Below are 24,268 nucleotides of genomic sequence, written 5' to 3' on the forward strand. Positions count from 1 at the left end.
ACGAATTCTCAATTACCACTTTAATGTGGAATAAAGGTAAAACATGTGAAAGATGAATTATGTCTTGTAAGTAGCAACTAAAGTCAATAAATTCCGGAAGTGTACAATTTTAAACGCTTTAAAGTCATCGAATACGACTATAAATCTAAAATTACATGCTCTAAACAACAGTTAACAAAAATATAAGAAATTAAAACATAAAATAAATCAAAAGTCCAGTGCATTATAATTAAGCGAAAATCTGTTCCACTCTAAATCATCTGCTGTCGCATTTTTCTGAGATAACTTCTCAAACCAATTCCAAGTTGTTTGGCTTCCTTAGCACGCAATTCCAGTATTTTTTCTGTTTTCATTTTCTGCAAATTAAAACATGTGAAGACATGAATCTGATGAGCAAGAGCAGCATTTTCTCAGAAAATAAATCATATATCAATAAGTGATCACTTGTAATGAAGTGATAAATGCAGTAAATACAATTACTTCAGGTCGATTTCCCAAAAACATGTGTTGCATAAATTCATTCATGTGGAATAAAGGTAGAACTCGTGCTACTCGTGATATAACCGTGCAGATTACGCGCTTTGACGAAACAAACCCAAAAAATATTGTATGTTTGGTTTGTATAAGCAATAAAACCGTTACAAAGCCCAGAGACTGACAATATAGGAATATCTGATAATATGTAAAAAAAAAATTACCTCAACACCCCTGAGTTGTCGTTTATTTGAAATAAAAGCAAGTAACTGCTTCAGTTCTTCATCAATAATACTTTCGGCCAATAGTTCTTCTCTCCCCTTCATAAGGGTTGTGGTTTGTATTGATGTGCTATTGCACGCAACACTTTTGGATATTTCGTTTGACATCATTTTCATATCAAACTGATCGTTATGTACGGCCAAATTTTTTATATTGTCAACGACTTCTATACACTGACTCATACCAGATTCTGACTCTGCTGTTTCACATTCAGCTTGATTTCCTAATGCTTCGCTTTGAAAGTTACAAATTTCATTCTTAGAGAAAAATATATTCATCTCAGTTTCCTTTGAACTATTATGAGAACCATCTGCTACGCAAAGCACCCTCCTGCTTTTGCTTGTTTCCTGATCGTCAGTTTTGTTTGAAGAGAACTGCTTTTCATATGTAATTGTTTCTGCATTCTCGCATACTTTTTTTTGTTCACTTACATTCCCGTTCCCGTCATCCAACATCTGCCCAACTAAAAGTTCTTCAAAACAATATTTTAAATGAATTAGTAGATTATGTCAAAAGATTGTCATTATATTTATGAACTAAAATTAACTCTTAAGCTATCACAAACATACAACATAATTTGAGAACTATACAAAGCACGGTAGTTTAACAATGCAAAATTACCGCAGGATATCTCATTCTGATTACCGCCACCATGGAATTCTTCATTTCGGTTATCATTGTGATCGTTCTGAACAAAATAAGTCTATAATGCAATTTTTAAATTAAAATTATGCAACTTATTAAGTCCACACACTTACATCCAGCATCAAGTCCACAGCTTCGACTTCTTTTGAATTACGAATTGCCGGTGATCTATTATTTCCGACGTTGAGTCGCTTTCGCAGGCTGTACTTTCTTCCAATGAAAAAAAGCCATTAAATTACAGCACAAAGTGGAATCACTTTAATATACTACAAAAATGAATGTGTTAAGAGACAGCACTAAATGAAAAATAAGTTTTAAAAAAAAGACGGTTCGTTTTTATTCTACGAGATTAAACTATATGCACACTCAATATTCGCCCCAGAGAGAAATTTGTCTTTCATTGGTATTACCTTTACAAGTAATATTTAACAGTTAAAATTCTATACATATATTTCCTCCAGTTATGCAAAAAACTTTTAAAATCCTCAAATAACTAACCCTAATGACGCAGAGCTTCTGTCGAAGCTTTGTGAGAGTTTTGGAATTTTCCGCATCGATCCTAAAACATAAAATATAGCAACTAAATTGGTATTTTATGAGATATTCAGCGCTTTAAAAAATGATTATCATTCCAAGATCTTTGGATGCAGCTTACCATTTAGTTCAAATGCGTCGTAACCTAGTTCATCATTTATATTATTGTCTTCTGAAATGGAAAACTATGATTTGAAATGAAGATGAAAAGAAATAAAGGACATAATTATTAGCAAGGTTCAGTATCCGCAGAGGAATAAGTGTGGAGAGGATGGAAATAAGTGACATAATAAGAGATATCAAACCTTCATTTCATATTTAGTATGTTACGATATAAAAAATATGCGTAAAAACCAATGATAAGACATTCAAGGCAGTTAATTAATATAAGACGAAACGGAATCCTCTTCTTTTAAACTTAACACTTAATCATACCGCATAAAGTTCCTTTCTTAAGTAGAGATGGAAGATACTGTTTACCTGAAAAAGTGTAGCTTAATTGTTTATACTCTTCACAATAATTCAAAACCTAACTAAATGTATAAATATTTATTGAAGTTCAAATTATGTTACAAAAAGAAGTTGATGAGAAATCTTGAAATAAACTGGAATAGCGGAATTCTACTGCATCTACACCATCTTATATATTAGACCAGTAATATTAAACATAATCATTTTATAATATTTTTACGATTCAAAAATGATGGCGCAGTATACTAAAGTATATTAAAGCCGTCAATAATGAGAGGAAATCAGCTGAATCAACATTTGGTAGCAAAAAGGTCGAATATAGAAGCAAAGTAACCTTCCTTTTCATATGCAGTCACGAAACCGCAACCATCTACAGTGATTGAAATATTTTCTTTGTATTCGATTCTGTAAATTGAAGTATTTAAAGAAATGACAGTATAGGAGAATTTCATTTCCGTTCTGATCATAATTCATCCAGAACTGAAAAAACCAAACTCGAAAATAGAAACTATTAAGAATTACCCTTCTAGCACTAAGAAAAAAATTCGGAGAAATAAATTCAAAACAATTTTTATTCGAAGCAATGCAGATGTCATATTTACATTTTCCTCATCGAGTTACAATTAACGAAAAAAAAAGTTCACGTTTTTTGCTGGCGCCTCGACAGTTTTAGGTTGAGTTGACTTGCGATGTATAACTGTTGCTCCACTGGTATCTTGGCTTCTTCGATATGATCGTACATTGCTTTACGAAAACTGCAAAAATACAAAGAAAAAAGAATCTCTAAAATAAAATAAAACAAAAATAACCTAGTCTTCTATTCCCACTTCCTCAACACAGTAAAATAAAGCAAATGCAACCAAGCATGTCATCAAAATTTTTACTGTGTAGCAAGTGATGAGGCGGTTTTGTTGGTTTTCTGAGTGGCTTCAAAAGTTTTCCATAACTTTAAACCCTTTGGTTGATAAGCAGCTTCATCTCCCTCCTGCAGCTTCCTGCAAATTTCACATGCCGAATAGATATTTCTAAGTTCATTGTGTTTAAAGACAGGAAGCAAAGAAATGCGCTGTACTGGAAGTTTCTGCTCGGCTTCTTCCTCTACGAGTAGAACAGACTGTAGTCATTTGTACTGTCAACGAATTCATAATAAAAATGAAAGTCAAGCTTACTTAAAGATGTGTTCCCACATTAATCGTTCGTCGCGTGATGTATACACATTCCGAACGGCCATAATATAATAGCTGAAAATTAAAAAGCTGTGTATAATTAAAATCTGTCAAGGTGGACACCTTTCCTTATAGTCCTGTGTTAATAAAAGAACAATGTCTATAGGCTATTAAAAAGCAAGTAATACACAATGCCCTTCGATAATTCTATTCTAATTGTCATTGCACAGGGACCATTTACCACATCCATTCAATCCAGCTTTACAAAACTGGCAGAAGTTATTGCGACTGAAACAGCTAGTGTGACATTTCTTATTATGCATATCATTAACATCCACTTCTACAACCACGTCTACCTCAACGCTACAACCACGGCTACCACTGTACTTCTACGCTTACTACGCCATCCTACTACCACCACCTAAGAACTCTAAATAGAAAATAGACGTAGAAGAACGATGGTGCAGAGTTAACGTGGAACCATGGAATTAACAGGAATTAAGAGAGATCATAGGAAGAAGGGAGAGGAAAGAAGTGAAACGGTTCTCTGAAGTGATTTGGTGGGTCAATGTGTGATGTCGGGCGGATGGTAAGAGACGCTTTGCTGACTGTGTTGTGGATTGGGACGTGGGAGAACGTCGGTAATATGTGCTGGAACACGGAACGTAAGGATGGCGTGCTGTGTAATATAGGGAATTGTATGAAAATAGGAACAGATAAAATGATCAGCGTGACTTCTAGCCGATTTATTTCATTCCCGAGAATCGTTTAAAAACTTTAACCGTAGAGTTTTCGACTAGAGCTAACATAGCACAATATAAATTTAATATTGGTTTTTTATTCTTTCACTATATCCTTAAATTCAGAATGATCCATGTAAGTATGTAGAAGGATAAAATTCGTTTCTTTGCTCTGACCTCTATATATTTATCAGAATTTGACAGCTTTCTCTTATTTTTTATAGAGATTGCTGTGCAGTATCCGCTTGTTTGTGGTATTTCAATGAATTATCGATTTCACTATTATCCCTATTACTAATGATGAATTTTATATACTCAGTGTGCTTCATTATAGCAATGCTTTTTACGCATTTCTTAGGATTTACTGCAGGTACCATTGATTCGCGGCAGCGAGATACTGGTAATATTGGTAATCATTCTCTTCAGGTAAATTTTTTATTGATAAACATTTTTGGTTGATAAAAATAACAAAGTAGAATATTGTTGGCCATGTGGTTGTCAGGATAAAGTATGTGTAAATTTTCCCTAAAAATGAGTCAGCAGAAATGTGCTAGAAGATGATGTCAGAAGTAATTCTTTGTCACAGTAAAGTCTCTCAAGTTTCAACAATTTGATTAATTCTCAAGTTCATTTAGAGAAAATCTTTTAGTCAAATTCAGCGAAGGAAATTTATCAACGGACATCTATAGTTACCAATGCAAACAAAAATCCTGCTGCAATTTTTGGCGAAAATAAGCCCAAAAAACCTATTGTAAGTTCTTTCTCTTTTATTGTTGGAATTACAATGGATATATTTCCTTCAAAAACTGATGTTTAAGATTATTTATGCAGGTAACTTTATTATTTTCTATAGGATAAAAAACTTCTGAGTAAAATGAGTAAAAGTAAATAGCTGAATAAAAATAAATTATCCTCTGGATAACTCGATGCTTGAAATTCGTGTAATTTTTTTTTTTCCTTTTTGTATGCAAAATCCATCCTGATCAGAGAAATTGCAGGATTTGACTCTCTATCATGCATTACTGGCTTCTATATCAGTCGTTGTTGTATCAGAATTGGGCGACAAGACATGGTTTATTGCTGCAATCATGGCAATGAGGCATTCTCGGTTAACTGTTTTCTGCGGAGCAATGGCAGCTTTAATTTTGATGACACTTTTATCAGGTGTCATGTTATACTTCTGTTTTTCATGCAGAAAATACATTTAAAGTGAATTTCTAGTGCATTTTAAAACTTTTCAAAGTAATTTTTAAAAAAAGTTGTTAGGTCACATGGAATAATTTTTTATGTGGTTCTATTTTTTTTTTTTTCTTTAGTAGGTCTTGTACTTTTGTTCCCCGTCCGTTTATGAGGAATTTTTTAAGCTGGACTGGGATGGTTTACTCAGGTCATGCCACGATTGTTAACTTATTCCATTTCTACTGCACTTTTCGCATTATTTGGTATGAAAATGTTGTACGATGGATATCGAATGTCTCCAGCTGATGGACAGGAGAATTATGCAGAAGCAAAAACGGAAATCCAGAAGAAAGAACTGCTTTCTGATTCTTCTAAAGCTGATATAGAAAGTGGAGGAATTACTATGCCAAACCAGAGGTAATCCAGACTCATTTTAATCTCGTGTTTCGTCCCTAATTAGATCACTCATCTTGTTTCGTCCCTAATTAGATCACTCATCTAAGTTCACGGAAATGTTTTCGAAAGTATGAAATTCTGTCCAAAAAAGAAATGCTTTACATCTAGGAAATTTTGTATGCTTGCTTTTACTTTTACAACTTTTCGTTACAGTTCAACACATGCGCTTGTATGTATGATTTCTGCACTTTTTTTGGAGACTTTTACGCTCACATTTCTGGCCGAATGGGGCGATCGCAGTCAGCTGACCACAATAATGTTGGCAGCCCGTGAAAATATCTATGGTGTAGTGATTGGTACTATAGTCGGACACGCATTCTGTACAGGAATTGCCGTTATCGGCGGTAGACTTGTTGCTACTCAAATATCAGTAAGAACAGGTAATTTCAAGCCTAGCTTTTTTATTTGTACATTTTGCACTGTTGAACTGCACAGTATTTGTTTTCTAAATTAGTTTTCCTTAAAATTACGGATCTCGAGGGAAGTAGAAAGCAATTGTTATAATTAACTACATCGAATCAACTATTGTTCTTTTATATTTGACGCCATGTTGTAATGGTCCTGTGATTTGGCGATACGTGTTTACTTGCCATAATTTAAAGCAAGTTTTAATGTTAACAGTTTTCAACTTGTACTTTTTTTAGTTACGTTAATTGGAGGCATAGTATTTATCTTGTTCGCGTTTTCTGCTTTTCTTGTCACTCCGGAATCGGAATAAACAAGGCGAAATACCTGTTGCATATTGATTTGCGGGTCATTTTTTGTATGAGCGCTTTCTGTTTATTTCAACCTAAATGGATTATTAACAGTTGCTTGGACCAAAAATATAAGGTCTATGTGCATCAATATTTGGAAAAGACAGTAATTTTTTTAAAAATTTGTTTGTGGACGGAAGTATGGCTTGCAAATTCAAATATTCATTTTGTGATTTTGTCATTAGGTGTTAAGTGTTTCGTATTTCCCATGGTTTTGTCGTAGTAAAGTTTCTTTAATTGATTATTTCCAGCTTTAGTAAAGTAAAGAATAAATGTCTATCTATTTTTCAGAAACTTCTTGGTAATATTGTGATCGTTTAACATTGTGATCGTCTTTTATTTATTTGATGACTTCCTTTTTTTCGAAATCTTATATTAATTCCAAAATAGAAAATTTAAGCAGTGTAATATTTTGCAGTACGGAGTTTTCGCATGCAATTATTTTGCGATTCTGTTGCTCATTTCTTTTTGTTTTTCGTTCTCTCTGTACTTTTCTTTTGCTGTTATTTTTTCATGTTTTCATTCTATTCAGACCTCTCAAAGTCATTGTAATTTTAATCATTTTGTTGAAATATGATAGCACATATCACTTTGTTATGAACTGGAAGTGTTTTGATTTCTTTAGTAAATATTGTAATTCATATCTGCATTATCAACATAAATGGTTTCCCTAAATTAGTTCTTTTAAATTACAGATTCCGAGGAAAAGGAAGAATGATCATAATCAATTCCTGTTTATTCCACAGATACTTCTGGTTGTAATTTTTATGAAGTGACTAGAGTTCTTTATGGAATTCCTGCGAAGCAAATTATTTTACAATTCAATTATTTTACAAATTCATAAAGTGGCGCTGACTCCTGATTTATGGAAATGTTAATTTTTTTTTTTTTTTTTTTGTTGATTTAAAAATTTTAAAAAAATCAAAAAATGTTAATTTGTGACGAAATGTTAATGGAAAGTCAGTAGTAGCGACTGTCTTGTTTCTATTCTGATTAGATAGACTCTTGAAGTTCTTGATTGTAAAGTATCATTAACTACTTTTTAATGATTAAAGATTCATTCGAATTCCTTCTTATGCGAAAAGGGTACCACATAAGCATGAACAGCTTTTTGTGGCTAATGGTACTGATTATGTACAAAAAATGTTTTTCTAAGATATCCATGTATACCGGTGCTTCACCGCTTTTGGCTGTCTGAATATCCAGTTAAATATTTAGTGCTCTTCTAAATTGCTCATTAAGTGTTACTTTCGACTTCGAGTTCTACTGATAAAGTATTTCAAAAGGCAAAACAGTTCAGAGCTCTTCTGTCTTGCTCAGATGGAAATATGGTAATCTTGCGAGAAAAATCTTGAGTTTAATTAGCTCGATGGTTTTTGATACTGTCGTTGAGTTGTCATCACTTAACTTCATTTGCCATTTTGAAGTGAAATTGTCTTCCCTGTAGTACAGTTTAAAAACCTTCGAATGTTATTACATTTTATTCCATAAATAAGGTTCAAAATTTCTTGATTTTCGCTTTTCCAGGAAATACAATAGACCTGTGGCAGTAAATCATTCAGTTGGTGCAGTTGGTGTAATATGACCATATTCTGCTATACACTGGGTTGTTGAATGTATATAAATAAAAGTTTCGTGTAACGTTGGATGTGCTTATTAATTTACATAAGATCACATAACGATGTAATCACAAAAATAAGAATAACTTAATAAAACTCTGTGTTTATCATTATTTTCATGACGGCTTAACATGTAACTTTATTTAGCTATAATAAAGTAAAGAATTTCGTTGAACGTGGATTAATGAAGGGTGATGTTGTTAATTCAAAAGTATGTTACAGTTAAGGGCTATAACATGTTTGAAATTAAATTTGGTAGATGATTTAAGTAATGGCAAGCAGTAGGAATCGAAATGTTTGCATTTGTCAAATTTTATTAGTGAATTTTGTCATTTATCAAATTTGTCAATGAAATTTTACCATTTACCAATTCTATCAATGAAATTTGTCAATGAAGAAAAACATTTATCAAATTTTATCAATGAAATTTTATCATCAAAATTTATCAGCAGCTCTAAAGCATCTCACTAACATTTGCTCCGGAAACTTCGATCAACGAAGTGCTAAAAACAAGGTAATTGGATTTAAATCATGAAATGATGTCATCAAGGATTAGTGATGGATAGGCAGGACAAAATCAATAACCAACTTACCAAGGACCGATTAGGCCAGAAACGCAGATTTTTGGTGAAATAAACAATAATGCATTGTATTTCTTATCTAAAGGAGTTATTTGGTAACAAAGCTCTAATTGCGCTTTATTGATTTCATTATGAAGCAATGATGCAGTTGGCTGGTTTCTTCATGTATCCCCGATCGATATTACTTTTTCGCCTATGCCATGTCAACTTTAGTAATCCAGCTTTATCAGACAAAATTTTCCACTAAAAATTGTTTCAAATCATTTCCATTTTCTCTTCTTCCTTTTCAGTATTCAATTAATTACACTTAGAAAACCATACTCATTACCTGCATGTTATTCGCAGTCCGATACTGGAAAATATTAGCATCCAATGATAACTTTCAATCAGAAAGTTTTCAGGGTTAATTAACTTACTGCAATCCTTTCTAATCATATTTCGTCTTTCAGGCTTCTTCTGTTGAAATGCTTGGTAGGGTAAACATTTTAGTTGCTGATAATTTTCTTGGCCTATGATCCATCGATGAGTTCGGTCATCACGGTTCATTCTTTTTCATCCTTTCTCCTTTCTTTTCTTCCTTTTCTAGAACTCCTTTCATCACATTTTAAATATCTTTAATGAAAATTATATTTTCTAGTGCTATTTCTTACAATATCCAAGCAGTAATCTCATTTTATCTTTCTTAAATTTTCTTTAAAGTTTTGGAAAACGAAGCTATTTCTATAAGACATTTCAAAGATACACAACGAACATTATTTCAGCTTACTGATTTCTCTTTTAGATAAGTACTGATGCAGAATGATGCAAATACCTCAGTATCTTAAAAGAATTTGGTCACTTACTGAAGTTCTTGATGGGAATTCCGTGTTGTGAAACACTCTTTCGTTGTCATCGTGTCCTGAAAGGTCAAATTAAATGACACCTGCATTAGAAACTGTGAATAAAGAAAAAAATAAAGGTTATCGTTTGTTGATCAGAAAGAACTTTATTCAGAAACATTCTCATTTTATTGCATTGATATTAAAATAATGATATCGATCGCTCATCCAGATATGGCGAATGTAGACTTCTGTGTCTTCTGCATTCCACGTAAAAAAAAAAAAAAAAAAAATGTTGAAAAGTGAGGGAAAAGCTTTTAATTTAATCGATTTTATTCACAAAAAGATATCTTACTTTTATCGTCTATAAACGCTTTGTTAAAGAAATAACTTCGGCGGTATGGTATTTAATTTTCTATATTTTAAAATTTGATACAAATACTCTTAGATCATTTATCTAAGAATACTTTTAATCACTTGTTCAAGCCTCGATTAGATCATTTATCTGAAAATATTTGCGATCCCTAATTGCGTTTAAGTGATTCCAAATAAACAAAACAGTTCAGGAAATTGCATAAAGAGGGAGAGAGAGACTGCTTAATTTCCACGAGATTTTTCGTCCCTTACCTCCATCTCTTCCCAGCTCTTTTACTACAGATCTTTTTTTTAATCTGTTAAGGGAAATCACCTAAAGTTTTTCTTTAGTTTATAACAGTAGCCCTAGATAGAAGAATTATTCTTGTCCCTTTTACTTTATGCTATTTTATTAATATATATAAAATTAACTGCTTCATTTGATTCAGTCCTGAACACTAAATGAATATCTCTTTGTGAGGTCAATTTATTCCTGTCAATTTATAATATCCTTATGAATAATTTCACTTTCATATCGGTAAGTGTGCAAGACCGTTTTTGTCCAGTTTTCTTGCACTTTCTCCTGTTTACATTTCTCTCAAAACTTCAAATCTTTTTATTTTGCATTGAAAACTACCACTGATCGAATTGTTAATATGAAATTGTTTTATTCATCGGTATTTCGTTCTTTCCCGGTTAGTAAATTTACTCATGTTGGATTGATTTCATCATACCTGAAAATTAGAATTTTCGCTCCAAACGACCTGAAGAAAAGGGGAGAGTAGAGGAAAGGATGCTTGCCTTGATACATTCGCGAGTCTCTTCAACATATAATTTTCGCGCAGTAATTATTGTTCTTGTAAAATGAGTGCGACAAATCTCGAAATTTTAATGAAAAAGGAATCGTTTTTTATACCTGTCCAAAACTGCTTTCTTCTATTGTACCACTGATTGTTTTACTTTCGCAATTTTTTTAGCATTTTAGTAAACGATGCATAATTACAGTGATAGTTGTTCATATCATTGATTAATTAATTAATGAGTTCGTGTACAGCTGATGAGGTTTAGCGAATCTTTAATTTTAGCGATATTCTGCGTGACTTCAGGTAACCTGTTTTGACTCACTCACAAATTTTGCTTGATCTTGGGAAAGTTTGCAGTTCCGGTAACCTTAAACAGTTTGTACACAGTTGACAACAGCATCCCTATATATTTTACCAATAAACAAAATTGCTTAATTATTTCTATTCACATCATTAACCTATATTTATAGGAGTGAGAAAAAGGCTGTTTAGTCGATTTCTAAGTAAGCTAAACTTAATATCGCTACAAACGAGGGCCCAACATTTGTACGATCGAATTAATGAAAGCATTACTTCACTTGCATATATTCGATATTCTGAAACGAGACGACGCTATAATTCAAGTGAAAAAGCGATCGATACAACTGTGACAATCTTTTGCAATCAGGAAATTCAAACGAGGTTTCATTATTACATTTCTTCGAGTAACTTTTTTCATTGAAAAAAGCATGGAACACATAACAAAGCACTACGATGGAAATTTATTAACTGAAACGCATATTTAAAGTTTAGGGATTCAAAAATTACATATTTTAAAATAATCGGAATTATAGAAAAGTTGGTCATGGCTCACTCAGGGAAAGTGTTTGGCCAGTGCCATTGCTGGAAGCAATTTTTCTACCGGAATTCCCGAATAATTCACATATCACAGAAAAAGATTTCTTGGTGAGCTACTGTTAATTTCGATGATTATGTTGAACTGAAAATAGGTAATTTAATTTTCCAATTCCTATGGCAATTTTATAGATGCGATACTTGTGAAGCACATCACGAATCATTTATATTTAACATTTCGTGTTGTATGCGTGTTCTAATCTGTGTCCCATGAAGTGCCACTAGATTATTTAATGCGCTTGTATCGCAAGCTTGCACTTAGCTGAAAAAGAATATATTGAAAAAAATAATATTTACAATAATTACTTTTTGCACTTATAATCGGATTGTTTTAAAATATTTGCAGATCCTGAATTGCATTGGAAACGGCACATTCAGTAAAGTATATAGGGTATGCTTGAAACTTGATCACAACTTTTTATTTGCCATAAAAAAGCAGTCGAAAAGCGAAGTTTTAATGAGGAACGTCATTCAACAAGTTAAAGATGAAGCTTCAATACATGTAAATTGCTAAAAATATTCTCAATACTAAAAATGTTCATTCAATGCGTTCTTCTCTGTATTTTTAGCAGACGTCAATTTTTACTCAATCGGATGACGGACATAATTCGAAATCTCCAGCTCTTTGGAAAAGACTTATAATACATTTGACATATAAGTATTTACTTTCAGTATTTATAATTAAACCTTTTAAAAATAGTTAAGCACATTTAGGGAAAAAAATTTTGGACTTGGATATTTATACATCTCCTCGTACTTACAATAATTATTGAAAGAACTTGACATTTTGCTAAAGTCAACATAGCTCGATCTGTCAGGTGATCAGGAAAAAATTTTGATGTTACTAAAATTGTTCTTTATCTTTCTCTCAGTGCCTAAATTTTAAATGAATAAATTTAATTTCTATGACAGCAATAACTTAATAGTAGAAAAGCTAGTGGATGATTAGTTCGTGTAATAAGGGGGGAAAACAGTTCAGATTGAAATCGCAGCCTACTTTTTCTTTTCTACGGAATACTCTAAAACTTTCTATTCGAACTTGATAACGTCCTTGTGATCTCTGATATTTCATTTCTTAAAAAGAAGCAAACAACTATGTGATTATAAATACGAGTCATGACAGTCGGAGGTAGAATAAATGTAAATTAAGTAAGTTTCTTCTAATTCCTAATGTTGAATGGAAAGGATTGATATTTAAATATTACTAATTTTGTGTAGAGAGCTCTCTCGGATAACGTTTTCATCACGAAATGTTATGCTAGCTGGCAGTCGAGGACACATCTCTTCACACTACTTCAATATGCAATGGGTTACGGGGATTTGTTCACGCTATGGCGTGATTATGGACCCTTCATGGAAGATACATTAAGAATATATGGTGCCGAAATCGCTTTTACTTTAGGTTATTTTATCATAACAAATCTTAGATTTATCACAGTAATACTGAGCTAACTTGCAGTAGGAATCATTAATTATATTTATATCTCTATTTATCTACCTATTATATATGATTCTATTTGACTTAGAAAAACTGGAAAAAATTCAGATCAAAATGAAATGAATTCCTTGTCAAAGTAATTTCATGAAATAGTAAGTCATATTCCGGTATCTATCTTTAGAATCATTTCTGCTTAATTATTTCACTCTTCCACATATGTACTCATCTTTTTATTCACATAATTTCATATCTGTTTGTTTGCACTTCAGTATATCTTGGAACAGATTGAAATGACAATTTTTTCCAACATCATTACCATTTTAGATTATATTCACAGAAACAACGTAGTTTACCGAGATTTAAAAATGGAAAATATTGTGCTTGATCTTGATGGCCATATTCAGATTGTTGATTTCGGTTTCTCCAAAAAACTTTCCAATGGAGAGCGAACACGAACGGTGTGCGGAACACTTCAAGTTGGATTATTTTTATGTTATGGTGTAAATCAACTCGTTTTTGGCATTTTGCTCAATTTTCACTTTTTTTTGGGATTGAATAACTCTCATTTCTTTGTGAACTATTTCGATTCAAATGAATTGGATCGAAATAGTTTGCAATTCTGAATTGCAGTACATGGCTCCCGAAATAGCTAAGGAGAAATTTTATGGCAAAGAAGTGGATTGGTGGTCTTATGGAGTATTACTTCATATCATGAATACAAATAGTTATCCATTTCCAAATTGTGATGTCAGTTCGCATACTGAACTTAGGTAATTATTTTATAGAAAACCGTAAAGCTTATTGTTCTGTCTTTTTAAAATAAATTTCATTCAGTTCACAAGTGCCCTTTAATTTAATTGGTTCCTTTAATTGGTTCAAATCATTCTATGCTCAAATTCATCGATCATTACAGATATGACAGTTATAGTACTCCCTGTTGTGATCCAATGCTAGGCGACCTTTTCAATAAGGTAACATTTAGTGTATTTCATAATATATTTAATATTGCAGAATATTAGTATACACTTAGGTACACTTTACAGTTATTGAGTGTAGACGGAGAACGAAGAATGAATACATTTGCGCAAGTGAAATCTCATCCTTTTTTTGAAAGCATTAATTGGGATGATGTTGCACTGAAAAAGGTATTTTTGTTTAATTTGAGTTTAAAGTTTATCTTACAAAGTTGTATTCTAATGTATTTGAGTGAATGTTTAAATTGTAGCAGACATTTAATAAAGCAAATAAGCTTTTTATCTATTATTCTATATTATTTTTCCGCTTATGAGATCAACTACTAACGTTTCTGGCGGAAATATATCTCACAGGAAGTGAAAAGGAAATAAAATTAGATTGGTATTAGACGACTAAAGTACGGATTTCCAGTAACTGTTTTAAATTGAATTGCACAAGCTATTTCCATTTTTATAACAGATGAAATGTTAACCTCCAGTTTGCAGCATATATACTTTATTACGGACTGGTTTTATGCATCAGTTTGTTAATTATTCATACATATTATATATATATATATATATATAGATATAATCAATCACATGAATAATTCCATCTTTCCAAATTTAAATCTCTTTCGACATAAAAGTCCAACTTCATTTTTTATTGCGTTAAATTAAGTTGAGTCTAAGTGAAAGTTTTTATAAGATTATCATTTTCAGTTAGTACCATTTGCCCATACAGAGAAATTGCAACGTTGTCCAAGCTACAATTTTTTGTATGACAAGAGCACATCTGATTTCAGTGACACAGAGGTAGAGGAGAACTGGGTTGCTTTTGAGGAACAATATGAGGTATTTCCTGCAACTTCTTAATTAGAATCTTATAATTCAAACCATTCTACTTTCATGTACAATCAATAATATGAATTTTGATTACCTTTTTCGTAGTAACCTTACATATTATTCGTTTAAGTGTCTATTTATTTCAGTTCAACACTGGCGATTACTTTCATGATCAAATGTGATGAAAGAAGCACTGATGGCTGTGATAAGTTTGTTATTGCAAAAGGATATGTATCTATTGGATGCAGCGACAATAAAATACTTCAGTTTGCTATTTTAAAATTGAAATGAGTTATGAATCATTCGGACTTGCTTAGTGAACTAACACATTTCCGTCCCATGCATTCGGAAATAAGTCAGTGTAAATGTCAAACTGAAAAATCCTTAAGTTATGAATGGTAGTGCCATAGGGCCAAATCCATTTAAAATATTTCCTTGCGTAACTCTATCTCATGCCTTATTATTAATATATGCAAACGTGAATAAAAGGATGAAAAGTCAAGAACTGGCAGAATGGCTCATTTAGCAATTTAGTACTATCAGTAAGTGGTGTTTTTGGTCCTTCGTGGATGTCCGATCATTTATTACCTTATGGAAAGTGATAAAGGCAGTGACGGTGAATCTGTAAATACTGCTTACGTATGTGTCGTTTTAATTATTGAAAGCGCAGCTGAAAACACTAAATTTCCAATAAAATCATTTTCATGCGGTGGAAGTTGAATATCTCCGTTTTACGTTCTTCACAAATTTCACCATTCACTTGTTTTCCTTGAAGCATTCCTCAAGCATTCTTTCCAAATGCCTAAGCTACTCTAATGTTTTGCTTTTTTTTTCACTTGTTTCCCTTGTTTTTCTTTGTTTTCCCTGAAAGCATTCGGATGCATGGATTCCAATGACTTGGATCAAATGTCTTTCAGGAAAACAAACTGCCAAAAGCGGATGGGAAAACGAAGTCACGATTATCACATATTCATGACATAAGCATTCGCCTGCTAAATGCTGGATTACGGAAGGGGACGCACCTGAGAAGAATAGTTAGTTTCAATTTATCTGATTATTATAAAATACAGCTATTACCATTGAGGATTAAATCACTCAATGATAAGGTTATTGATGATTCGCACCTATTAGATTTAAAATTTTTTATCAATTCTTGCCTTAAACTTCTGAGAATATCTTTACTCCTTCCACTAACGACCAGCCATTATTATTTGCTCGTTATGCACAGGTAGAATTTCATAAGAAAAATTTTCAGTAAAGAGTAGTGAAAAGACATCCAGTGTCCACTCATTTCTTTTTCTTTGTACTCTTCCGATTCTTCCCATATCTCAATGCATAAAATAATGATTGAAGTCAAAAATTAGTTTTTTATTATCACTTATTGCTTTTGTAGGTAAAGGAAGAGGAATTAATAGGATTACTTCAAGAAACAAAAGCTGTGCTACAAAGTCAAAATACATTTACTGAAATTAATACACCAGTGGTCGTTTGTGGTGATATACATGGACAGGTTTCTTTTTCCTTTTTTGTAAAATTTAACTGAACATTTCATCCTGTTAAAGATTATGTCCAAGTTACATAAAGACACATACATAAACATAAAGATTATGTTCATAAAAATGCCATAAATACGAATGAGTATTTTGAAATCTTACTTCTTGGTTAGATGGAAGAAATGATAGCAGTCCCAGCCTGCCAGTGATCAGTTGTAAAGCGAACCCGATATAATATTTGAATGTTAATACTTTCATTTTGTTATAAGCGAACCATTCGAAATTATCACCTCGAATTAACAGCTAATTGAAAGTTATTATGACCATTATTAACCATTAGTTCTGTTTACGCAAGCACTGAACATTTAACAAGTAAATAGATCAGAACTATACTACCTAAGTTTATTTATTATAAATGGATTATTTGTATAATTAAAACACAACAGTCGCATTATCATTGTTAAAATATGGAAATGATTAAATAAAAGTGAACTATATATTTCATTATTCATCAAAGCTGTACAATTCAAGAACAATTATTCTTCACAGCAAAAAAAAAAAAAAAAATCCAAAAACATACGAAAAAAATTGCTCAGAATGCCAAATGTTACCTTAAAGAAACTAGGTTATGTATGATGAATGTAACTAATCGAGATTTAATTAGCAAGATGCGTTAGTACAACTGTTAACAGTAAATTATCAGATTAATGATTCGTTATATTTCATAGCAAAAATATTAGCTACTGCAACTTTATAGTACAACGATATGCTTCGGATTTTTGACAAATGCGGTTTTCCACCGGAATCGAACTATTTATTCCTTGGTGATTATGTAGATCGTGGCAAGCAGTCAATTGAAACCGTGTGCCTCCTTTTCTGTTTCAAAATTAAGTATCCTGAAAATTTCTTTTTATTAAGAGGTGCTTATTAGCTTGATTCCTATACTAGTTATGATTTGAATTGTCAGTTTTTTTCGCCTGTATAATGCACAGCGAGAAATTTGTTGCCAGTTTTTTAAAACAGTTTAATAAATAAAAATTTTGTAAATTCCTAGGTGGTTCGAAATTTCAAATATTCATTTTATGTCATTTTATTTGTAAGATAATACGATTATTTATAGGAAATCATGAATGTGCTGGAATTAATCGAGTGTATGGATTCTATGAAGAGGTCAACCGACGTTATCGTTCTGTTCGTCTTTGGGAGGTCTTTCAAGTACTAAAATTCAATATTTCTGTAACTTAGTTGTCAGAGAAAAGTGAACGATAAAAGTCAAACTGACTTTTTGAAAATATTAAATTCGTCATTTTTCGAAGTAAATTCGAAACATTTAAAATTGCTAAATTTTAACCTTTAAATTATATAAATAGATCTTCACATGGATCAACAATGCTGAAAGTAGGAGATCATTCAGTCAATATAAATAAATGTTTTTACAGGATACATTCAATTACCTACCATATGCTGCTTGCATAGCTGGGAAAATTTTGTGTATGCACGGCGGTCTGTCACCAAAATTAAATGATTTCGATTCGTTGCGTAACATAAAACGTCCATCAGATCCACAACCGACCTCCATGGAACTTGACATTCTTTGGTATCTTACACCTCATTTTCTTATTAAGCGCAAAGTTCTTGCAGAATTATGTGTTATCGACATAGCAGGATTAAAACTTGTTTCTGACTCACTTGATTTAATTCACACTCTTGGCTTTGTCCGGAGATCCTGTAATTCGTAACGTGAAAATAAAACTGAGAACTTTTCATTTCATAGCAATCATTTCAGATATTTTAAAAACAGATTGTTTTAAAAATTGCTGACGATTTCAGCAAAGTTACAGGTCAGATCCAGACGAAAGAGTACAAGGTTGGCAACCAAATAGCCGAGGTATCTCGTTTGTTTTCGGTGTTGATGTTTTGACAGACGTATGCGAGAAGCTAAACATCGATCTAGTCGCTCGTGCACATCAGGTTGCTCTAATTCAATTAGATTACAAGAATTCTTCCAAAAGAAAGAAGTGAACGTGAATTCTTATTCAGGTGGTACAAGATGGATACGAGTTTTTTGGCAATCGTCGTTTAGTGACCATATTTTCGGCACCACATTACTGTGGAGAGTTTGATAATGCAGCTGCAGCGATGAATGTAGCAGAAGATCTCAGTTGCTCGTTTCACGTATGTTTGTCAACTATTTTTTGGTAGTAAATTAGACAATCAGCTGATAAAAGTATCTTACATACAAAAATATATATAGGACCGTTGGATAATCAACAATTTTCTCTGTATTATTGATAATTCAGTACTCTTAGCTGATATTGCAATATCAGTCCTCAGGTATAAAATTTCCAAACTTCAACTACTGGATCCCGAAACGAGCTCTTCATCCTAAACTCTACTATTCCTCTTCGTTCTAATGATCATAATGTTTCCAGGTGTTTAAGCCAACAGCAAAAGCAGTTCGCATGGCAATGAAACAAAAAGAAAAAGCTGAATAATTGGAAGCAAAACTTTATGAAATTGCTACTCACTACTGCATTTTAAATGAAATAAGGAACACATTATTCCGTAAATTTTTAAGATACCAGTCGAGTCTGAAAGCAGCTTTCTGAAGATCGGCATGTATTCCATCCACTACGTCTTTGTTGCAATGAGAAATTCGCTAAAATTTAAAGAGCATTTTTTTCAAAAATGAACGTTTTTTAAGTATTTTGACTTATTTGTTTCCGTTCCAAAATGCTGAATTAGCTAACGACGTTGTGCTAACTCAAAAGTAAGTAATTTAAATAAATTTATTACAATTTTCAACTGATAAACTTACATCCTTCACACTCGCACTGAGCCGTATAATTCAAACAAATTCTTAATTTCTCATAGGGCATTGCGTGATTAAACACGGATATCGGTTGAGTTTTCCAGTGAAAAACTGGTGCCAAATAGATAAATAAGCGGTCTTTTCGAGGCCTATAATAAATCAATAGAACAGAAGCTATGACTTTTTTGTATGCGAGCAAATGTAGGGCGAAAAGTAGAAATAAATGGAAGAACAGACAGTTCAGTTCTTTTGATGTACGGATAATCCTCATCCATTTTGAAGGCATTCGTAGGTCTCCGGTAGACTGTTATCGTTGTTGAATTAGTAGTTCGCACAAATGGTAGAGCATGCAGCTGACGACCAAACACTATCCCTTGTACCTGAAAAAATGATACCTGGGAATGATAAAAACATGATAATAGAATAAAAGATGTTGAGAGGAAGTAATTAATTGGATATTAATGACTGCATCCTTTTGTAAAAGATTTGCAGAAGTTACTGGGATGTTACAAACATCGGATGAAACCAATTAATTTGTTGAAAATTTCTTGAAATCATTGATATCGAAGTTCATAGTAAAAAAGAGACCTGTGATACAAAATAAGCATAATTGTCGCTTGTCGAAATACTGAACGCAAAAGCGTGATCACCGTGGTTGTACAACGTAAAGCTATGAGATTGAGGTGGACAATCTTTCTGAACTTTTCTCTATTCTGTGAGTTTTTAGTGTGACTTTTAAAAATAAAAGAAATTTCGAAACAGTATGGAACGAGAAGGTATAAATGAACAGTATTATAATTTGGAAAAGGCTTATTCAAGAGTTTCTCAGAGTGAATTTTGTATCTCCCATGAAGCTTACATTTCTTGTAAGCAAATATTATTATCTAAATGAGAGACCTTGAGGCTATCACAGAGGTTTAAGGTTGTCAAGAATCGTTCAGAGTGAGGAGTGAAAAGACCTGCAAATTGAAAGTGAGCCAGTTCTTATCAACTGATGCTAAAATTTCAGGTTCAATGAGTTCCGCATCCGGTTCTTCATTAGTCCAGATAAAGCGATCGTTGCTCATGTATGGCGGCATAGTCATCTTTAGACAAAACTATCACTACCTAAATCCTCAGTAGTATGCAACATTACCAGTAATTAATCGCACAACAGTGCCATCTAAGTGGCTACCGTAGCAATTGTCACTGTGGAAACTTCTTTATTCGAAAACATTATTCCTTAGCGGTTTACATTTTAATAAAATTTTAAGTTTTTGTATACGATTTAACATATTATTCACTTGAAGAACGTAGCCACTGAGGAAAAATCCTTCTTACCTTTTCCAAGAATGAAGGGAGAGATGAAAGATAGCAACCGATCACAAAATAATCCTGTTGAAAGAGTAGGATTTAAGCCAATTAAGAAAGTAAAAATTCAAAAAAAACTGGACCGGAAATAACTCAAATTTGAATTAAAAAGACTGCTTATTCGGTATGTTCTAATTTGAATAAATATTCACGTCAAGGAAGTGCTTCGAATTAAAATTAATTAAGTGGCTCTCAAAGGTTCTCTAACTGTCCTTTCTCTGTTTGAGTGAAATTGTCCCAATGTTTCAAAGTTGACAGCTCCTCACAACCACATAAAGACCAACCAGCATTGTTCCTCTGAAGGACGGACGGTCCTTCGTATTTTATATTTCACGGTTTGCAGGTATCATTGCTAACGTGTTTCTTACTGTTGGTCTTGTGGGGATGCTGATGGGCTTAGGCACAGGAGGGAAAAGGGTGGTGTATTTGAGGGAGTGCGGATGCTGAGATTTAAATTAAGGTGGAATTTCGAAATAAAGAGAAGTTGGTTGTGTGCTTGATCACAGTTTCGATAAAATGAGAAAAGTTCACTACACTTATTGAATGATGACTGTTTGATATAGTAATCATTTCAAAGTCTAATCCCTTTCAGCGCGAATGTCGGAAGAAATAATAAACGATAATGGTAAGGAACGACTGAAGAAGCGAAATGGAAATATGTTCAAGAGAAAAAAGGAATTGTCATGGCGAAAGAGTAAGTTAGAGTTACTTTTTGAATTTTTAATGGAGGATCATAAAGTATTTAATGTGCATAGGTCATTAACAGTCACAAGCATACTGAGCTGTGGTGATGTGGAAAGGTGCATGATAAACGTGGCATTTTCATATTAATTTGACACAAGCATAAAAGGAATATTGTTGGTATGACACTCTATGCGGTTGGCTATACTGACTTACTGACTGTCAATTTTTTTTTTCTTTTTGATTATCAATATCAGAAAAAGCTGCGATGAAGCAATTTCGTGAAGATATATTGTTGGAACAATTAATTCGAAAGCCTGAAGTTAGTAATGCTTTAGTAGCGGATACGAACGATGTCGGCATGAATAAAATCAGGAATAATGGTAAGTTTAACAAGCATGGGAGTATTCCATAAGCATTTTCAATATTACTGCATTTAATTTCATTCATGCATAGGTCTGGCATTCAGTTTCATTCATCCATCAATTTTTATTCTTAATGCTTTTTATAAATGACATTTAGTTGAAAGTATGGCGAATTTTTGTATTAATAATGTAATGTCATTAAATTATTTCTTAAACTCTTAAATAACAGTTACTAAATGAACTGAATTAATAGATGTTCTGCTTCGTATTTATCACTTAAAATTATTACTATTATTCGTTTTACTTATTATGCAGCACGATGGTTTTTTACTGACTCAGTCATTTCAGGAAAATTTGTGATGTTAAGCATAGCACTTCCTGGATCAATATTGAATAATGCGCAAAGTCCAGAGCTAAGGACTTATCTTGCTGGACAGGTAAATATATTCCAGTTTTATCTATTAGTTGGTAAGTGTTATCATCTGTTACTGCTCGTATCATGTCACAGTTATTTTTATTTATTTCTAGAGAGATATCATTTTTGCTAAGTTAATTTTAAACCCATTAATATTTGCACATTTACCTCATACTGAATATATTTAGTGACATGTATTCCAGGTCTAGTGGATCTCTTAACTGAGAATCCTTATAATGTATGATATTAAAAATCCTAAATAACATTATTTTTGATTTTCAGTGGATATAAATCACATTGCTTGAAAAATATGGGGGATAATAGCGCAATCATTTGAAGCTCATTTAAGTGATGCAAATTACAGATAGCGCGTTCGGCTGCGGTATTCTGTATAGATGAGATTGTTGTTTATGATGAGACAGCTCGAATGAAATCACAGTTGGTTTATTTTCTCATCCAAGTTTGACGGTTCATAAAATCGACTCAGAGTTGTTTTGTAAAAGATTTTTACATTCAGATTTGTTATTTAGGCAGCGCGAAGATTACTGCAACGGACAATGGTATCCAGATTTGCCTGTTCATAGTGGCAATGTGGAATGTAACTTTCACCTGGCAAAAATCTTGGAATTTATGGATTGTCCACAGTACTTGCGGAAAACTTTATTTCCCCTTCAAAAAACTTTAAAATATGCTGGTAAATGCTGTTTTTAAAGCTTAAGCTCTCAAAGAAATTTTTTTTAACTGATTATCAACTAAATTTTTATCACATTCAGGTATTCTTAATCCGTTGGATTGTCCTCATCATCTGCGTGCATCAGATTTGAGTGTCCCATATAGAGAAGGTGTTGTTCTGGATAAGCCAATAAAAGCAGGTCGTGGACCTATTTGTAACGTCGGTTTGTACAAAGTTTGTTAATTTTTTGACATTAAATGAAGTGTTACTACTCTTTTCTATAGTAATGTGAGATGAACTTTTCTTTGATATTGTGATTTAAATTTGTATATTGTTTTGCCGTGAAATTATAGCAAGTTATATTTTTAATTTAGGAAGTCCAAATTAATGAGGATGTCACACTTAAAACTGGAACTCGCGTTACCGTAAAAATATTGGACATTTACTCGGGTATTCGTATTTCTTCACGTTTTATGTTATCTCCAGCCTGTTAAGGAGGCGTCATTTCAAAATAATTATGAAAGGAACCAAGGAAAGACGAAGCAATCAGCGAATTTTGCCCAGTTTTTGGTCTTGGCAGTTTCAACGTCCCATTAAAAACGGCTGGTATACGAAGTAATTTTCAGACAACTCGAAAATCATTGGAAAGCTGAAATGACATTTAGTAATAAATGAGGGAAATAAATGGGATATCAGTAGAAGAAATGTAGTAAAAATTTTTCTCCTTGCAGAAAGAAAGCGATATCATGGGTGCTTGGTGAATTCTAAACAAATAAAGCAAGAAGCTGGATTATACTGGGGCTATAAAGTACGCCTTGCACTAAGCCTTTATGATGCATTGAATGCTGAGGAATATGATGTTATCATAGGAACATCAGAACGGGGGAAACCAGTGAGCAAATTTGAAATGTCATTTTCTGGAAAAAAGTGAGTTTTTATATTCCATAATGTAATATAAACATTACAATTGTTCTAGAAGGAACTTTTTATTTCGAATACAGGTTTTCATTTTTAAATTTTGTATTGAAGAAATTGTGGCATGATCCTTGATAAGTGTTTCTTGATGTGTTATATCTAAAGGCCTTAAACATTAAGTGAGTAATAGTGCAAAAATAATTATATGGACTTTTTGTGATTTAAATATTTTTTCAGCCGAATTTTAATCGTTTTTGGTGGGCTGGAAGGGTTAGAGACAGCCGTAGAAGCTGATAAAAATATCAATTGTTCAACTCCTGAAGAACTTTTTGAACATTACCTGAACGTTGTACCTGGACAAGGAAGTCGAATCATCCGAACGGAAGAAGCAATACCAATAACCTTAGCCACACTGAGACCTATGATTTGTACTGATTTATGAATTTTTTTATTTTTGGAAGATAGTTTGAAAGTGATAATAATATTCTTGTTGTCTACTCTGGTTGTTTTGAAGAAATGGTAAAATTTAACATTATGTTGAATGTTTTTCATGAAC

The 24,268-nt window shown here is 32.5% G+C and overlaps 6 protein-coding genes across 7 annotated transcripts; 4 read left to right on the forward strand and 2 right to left on the reverse strand.

Moving 5' to 3' along the window:
• Window positions 1-251: 251 nt before the first annotated feature.
• Bm10871 (Uncharacterized protein) lies at window positions 252-3,637 on the reverse strand (the record flags this gene model as incomplete). Its single annotated transcript, XM_043076718.1, has 11 exons — window positions 252-356; window positions 699-1,219; window positions 1,378-1,444; window positions 1,515-1,611; window positions 1,900-1,960; window positions 2,057-2,107; window positions 2,371-2,415; window positions 2,741-2,811; window positions 3,051-3,161; window positions 3,291-3,401; window positions 3,576-3,637. The coding sequence occupies 11 exons, from the start codon at window positions 3,635-3,637 to the stop codon at window positions 252-254; spliced, it is 1,302 nt and encodes a 433-aa protein (XP_042932652.1).
• Window positions 3,638-4,648: 1,011 nt separating this feature from the next.
• On the forward strand, window positions 4,649-6,665 carry Bm6807 (putative hypothalamus protein HTMP, putative; the record flags this gene model as incomplete). The annotated part of the gene is made up of 6 exons (XM_001899678.1): window positions 4,649-4,738; window positions 4,962-5,063; window positions 5,311-5,476; window positions 5,677-5,908; window positions 6,101-6,327; window positions 6,592-6,665. 6 exons carry the CDS (start codon window positions 4,649-4,651, stop codon window positions 6,663-6,665), a joined length of 891 nt encoding a protein of 296 aa, XP_001899713.1.
• Window positions 6,666-9,817: 3,152 nt separating this feature from the next.
• Bm10870 (uncharacterized protein) lies at window positions 9,818-15,190 on the forward strand (the record flags this gene model as incomplete). The annotated part of the gene is made up of 11 exons (XM_043076719.1): window positions 9,818-9,860; window positions 11,348-11,558; window positions 11,711-11,822; window positions 12,118-12,273; window positions 12,990-13,173; window positions 13,534-13,685; window positions 13,840-13,979; window positions 14,123-14,180; window positions 14,253-14,354; window positions 14,886-15,017; window positions 15,155-15,190. 11 exons carry the CDS (start codon window positions 9,818-9,820, stop codon window positions 15,188-15,190), a joined length of 1,326 nt encoding a protein of 441 aa, XP_042932653.1.
• A 409-nt stretch (window positions 15,191-15,599) lies between these two features.
• Window positions 15,600-18,996, forward strand: Bm18176 (Uncharacterized protein; the record flags this gene model as incomplete). The annotated part of the gene is made up of 9 exons (XM_001899680.1): window positions 15,600-15,647; window positions 15,926-16,042; window positions 16,402-16,518; window positions 17,259-17,421; window positions 17,622-17,707; window positions 17,941-18,098; window positions 18,343-18,472; window positions 18,542-18,676; window positions 18,934-18,996. 9 exons carry the CDS (start codon window positions 15,600-15,602, stop codon window positions 18,994-18,996), a joined length of 1,017 nt encoding a protein of 338 aa, XP_001899715.1.
• A 78-nt stretch (window positions 18,997-19,074) lies between these two features.
• On the reverse strand, window positions 19,075-20,398 carry Bm2600 (Uncharacterized protein; the record flags this gene model as incomplete). 2 transcript variants are annotated; one of them, XM_001899681.2, is made up of 5 exons in its annotated part: window positions 19,075-19,160; window positions 19,320-19,462; window positions 19,551-19,693; window positions 19,902-20,009; window positions 20,273-20,398. In XM_001899681.2, the coding sequence occupies 5 exons, from the start codon at window positions 20,396-20,398 to the stop codon at window positions 19,075-19,077; spliced, it is 606 nt and encodes a 201-aa protein (XP_001899716.2). The 2 variants fall into 2 exon arrangements, with proteins under 2 accessions (XP_001899716.2, XP_042932654.1); XM_043076720.1 differs by lacking the exons at window positions 19,902-20,009; window positions 20,273-20,398 and having other exon boundaries at window positions 19,551-19,588.
• Window positions 20,399-21,260: 862 nt separating this feature from the next.
• Window positions 21,261-24,154, forward strand: Bm1774 (putative ACR, COG2106 family protein; the record flags this gene model as incomplete). The annotated part of the gene is made up of 9 exons (XM_043076721.1): window positions 21,261-21,357; window positions 21,602-21,727; window positions 22,058-22,146; window positions 22,489-22,562; window positions 22,655-22,818; window positions 22,898-23,031; window positions 23,172-23,247; window positions 23,529-23,724; window positions 23,950-24,154. 9 exons carry the CDS (start codon window positions 21,261-21,263, stop codon window positions 24,152-24,154), a joined length of 1,161 nt encoding a protein of 386 aa, XP_042932655.1.
• Between the last annotated feature and the right edge of the window lie 114 nt (window positions 24,155-24,268).

The sequence above is a fragment of the Brugia malayi genome (assembly GCF_000002995.4).
Source record: "Brugia malayi strain FR3 genome assembly, contig: Bm_v4_Chr1_scaffold_001, whole genome shotgun sequence".
In the NCBI taxonomy this organism is placed as follows: domain Eukaryota; kingdom Metazoa; phylum Nematoda; class Chromadorea; order Rhabditida; family Onchocercidae; genus Brugia; species Brugia malayi.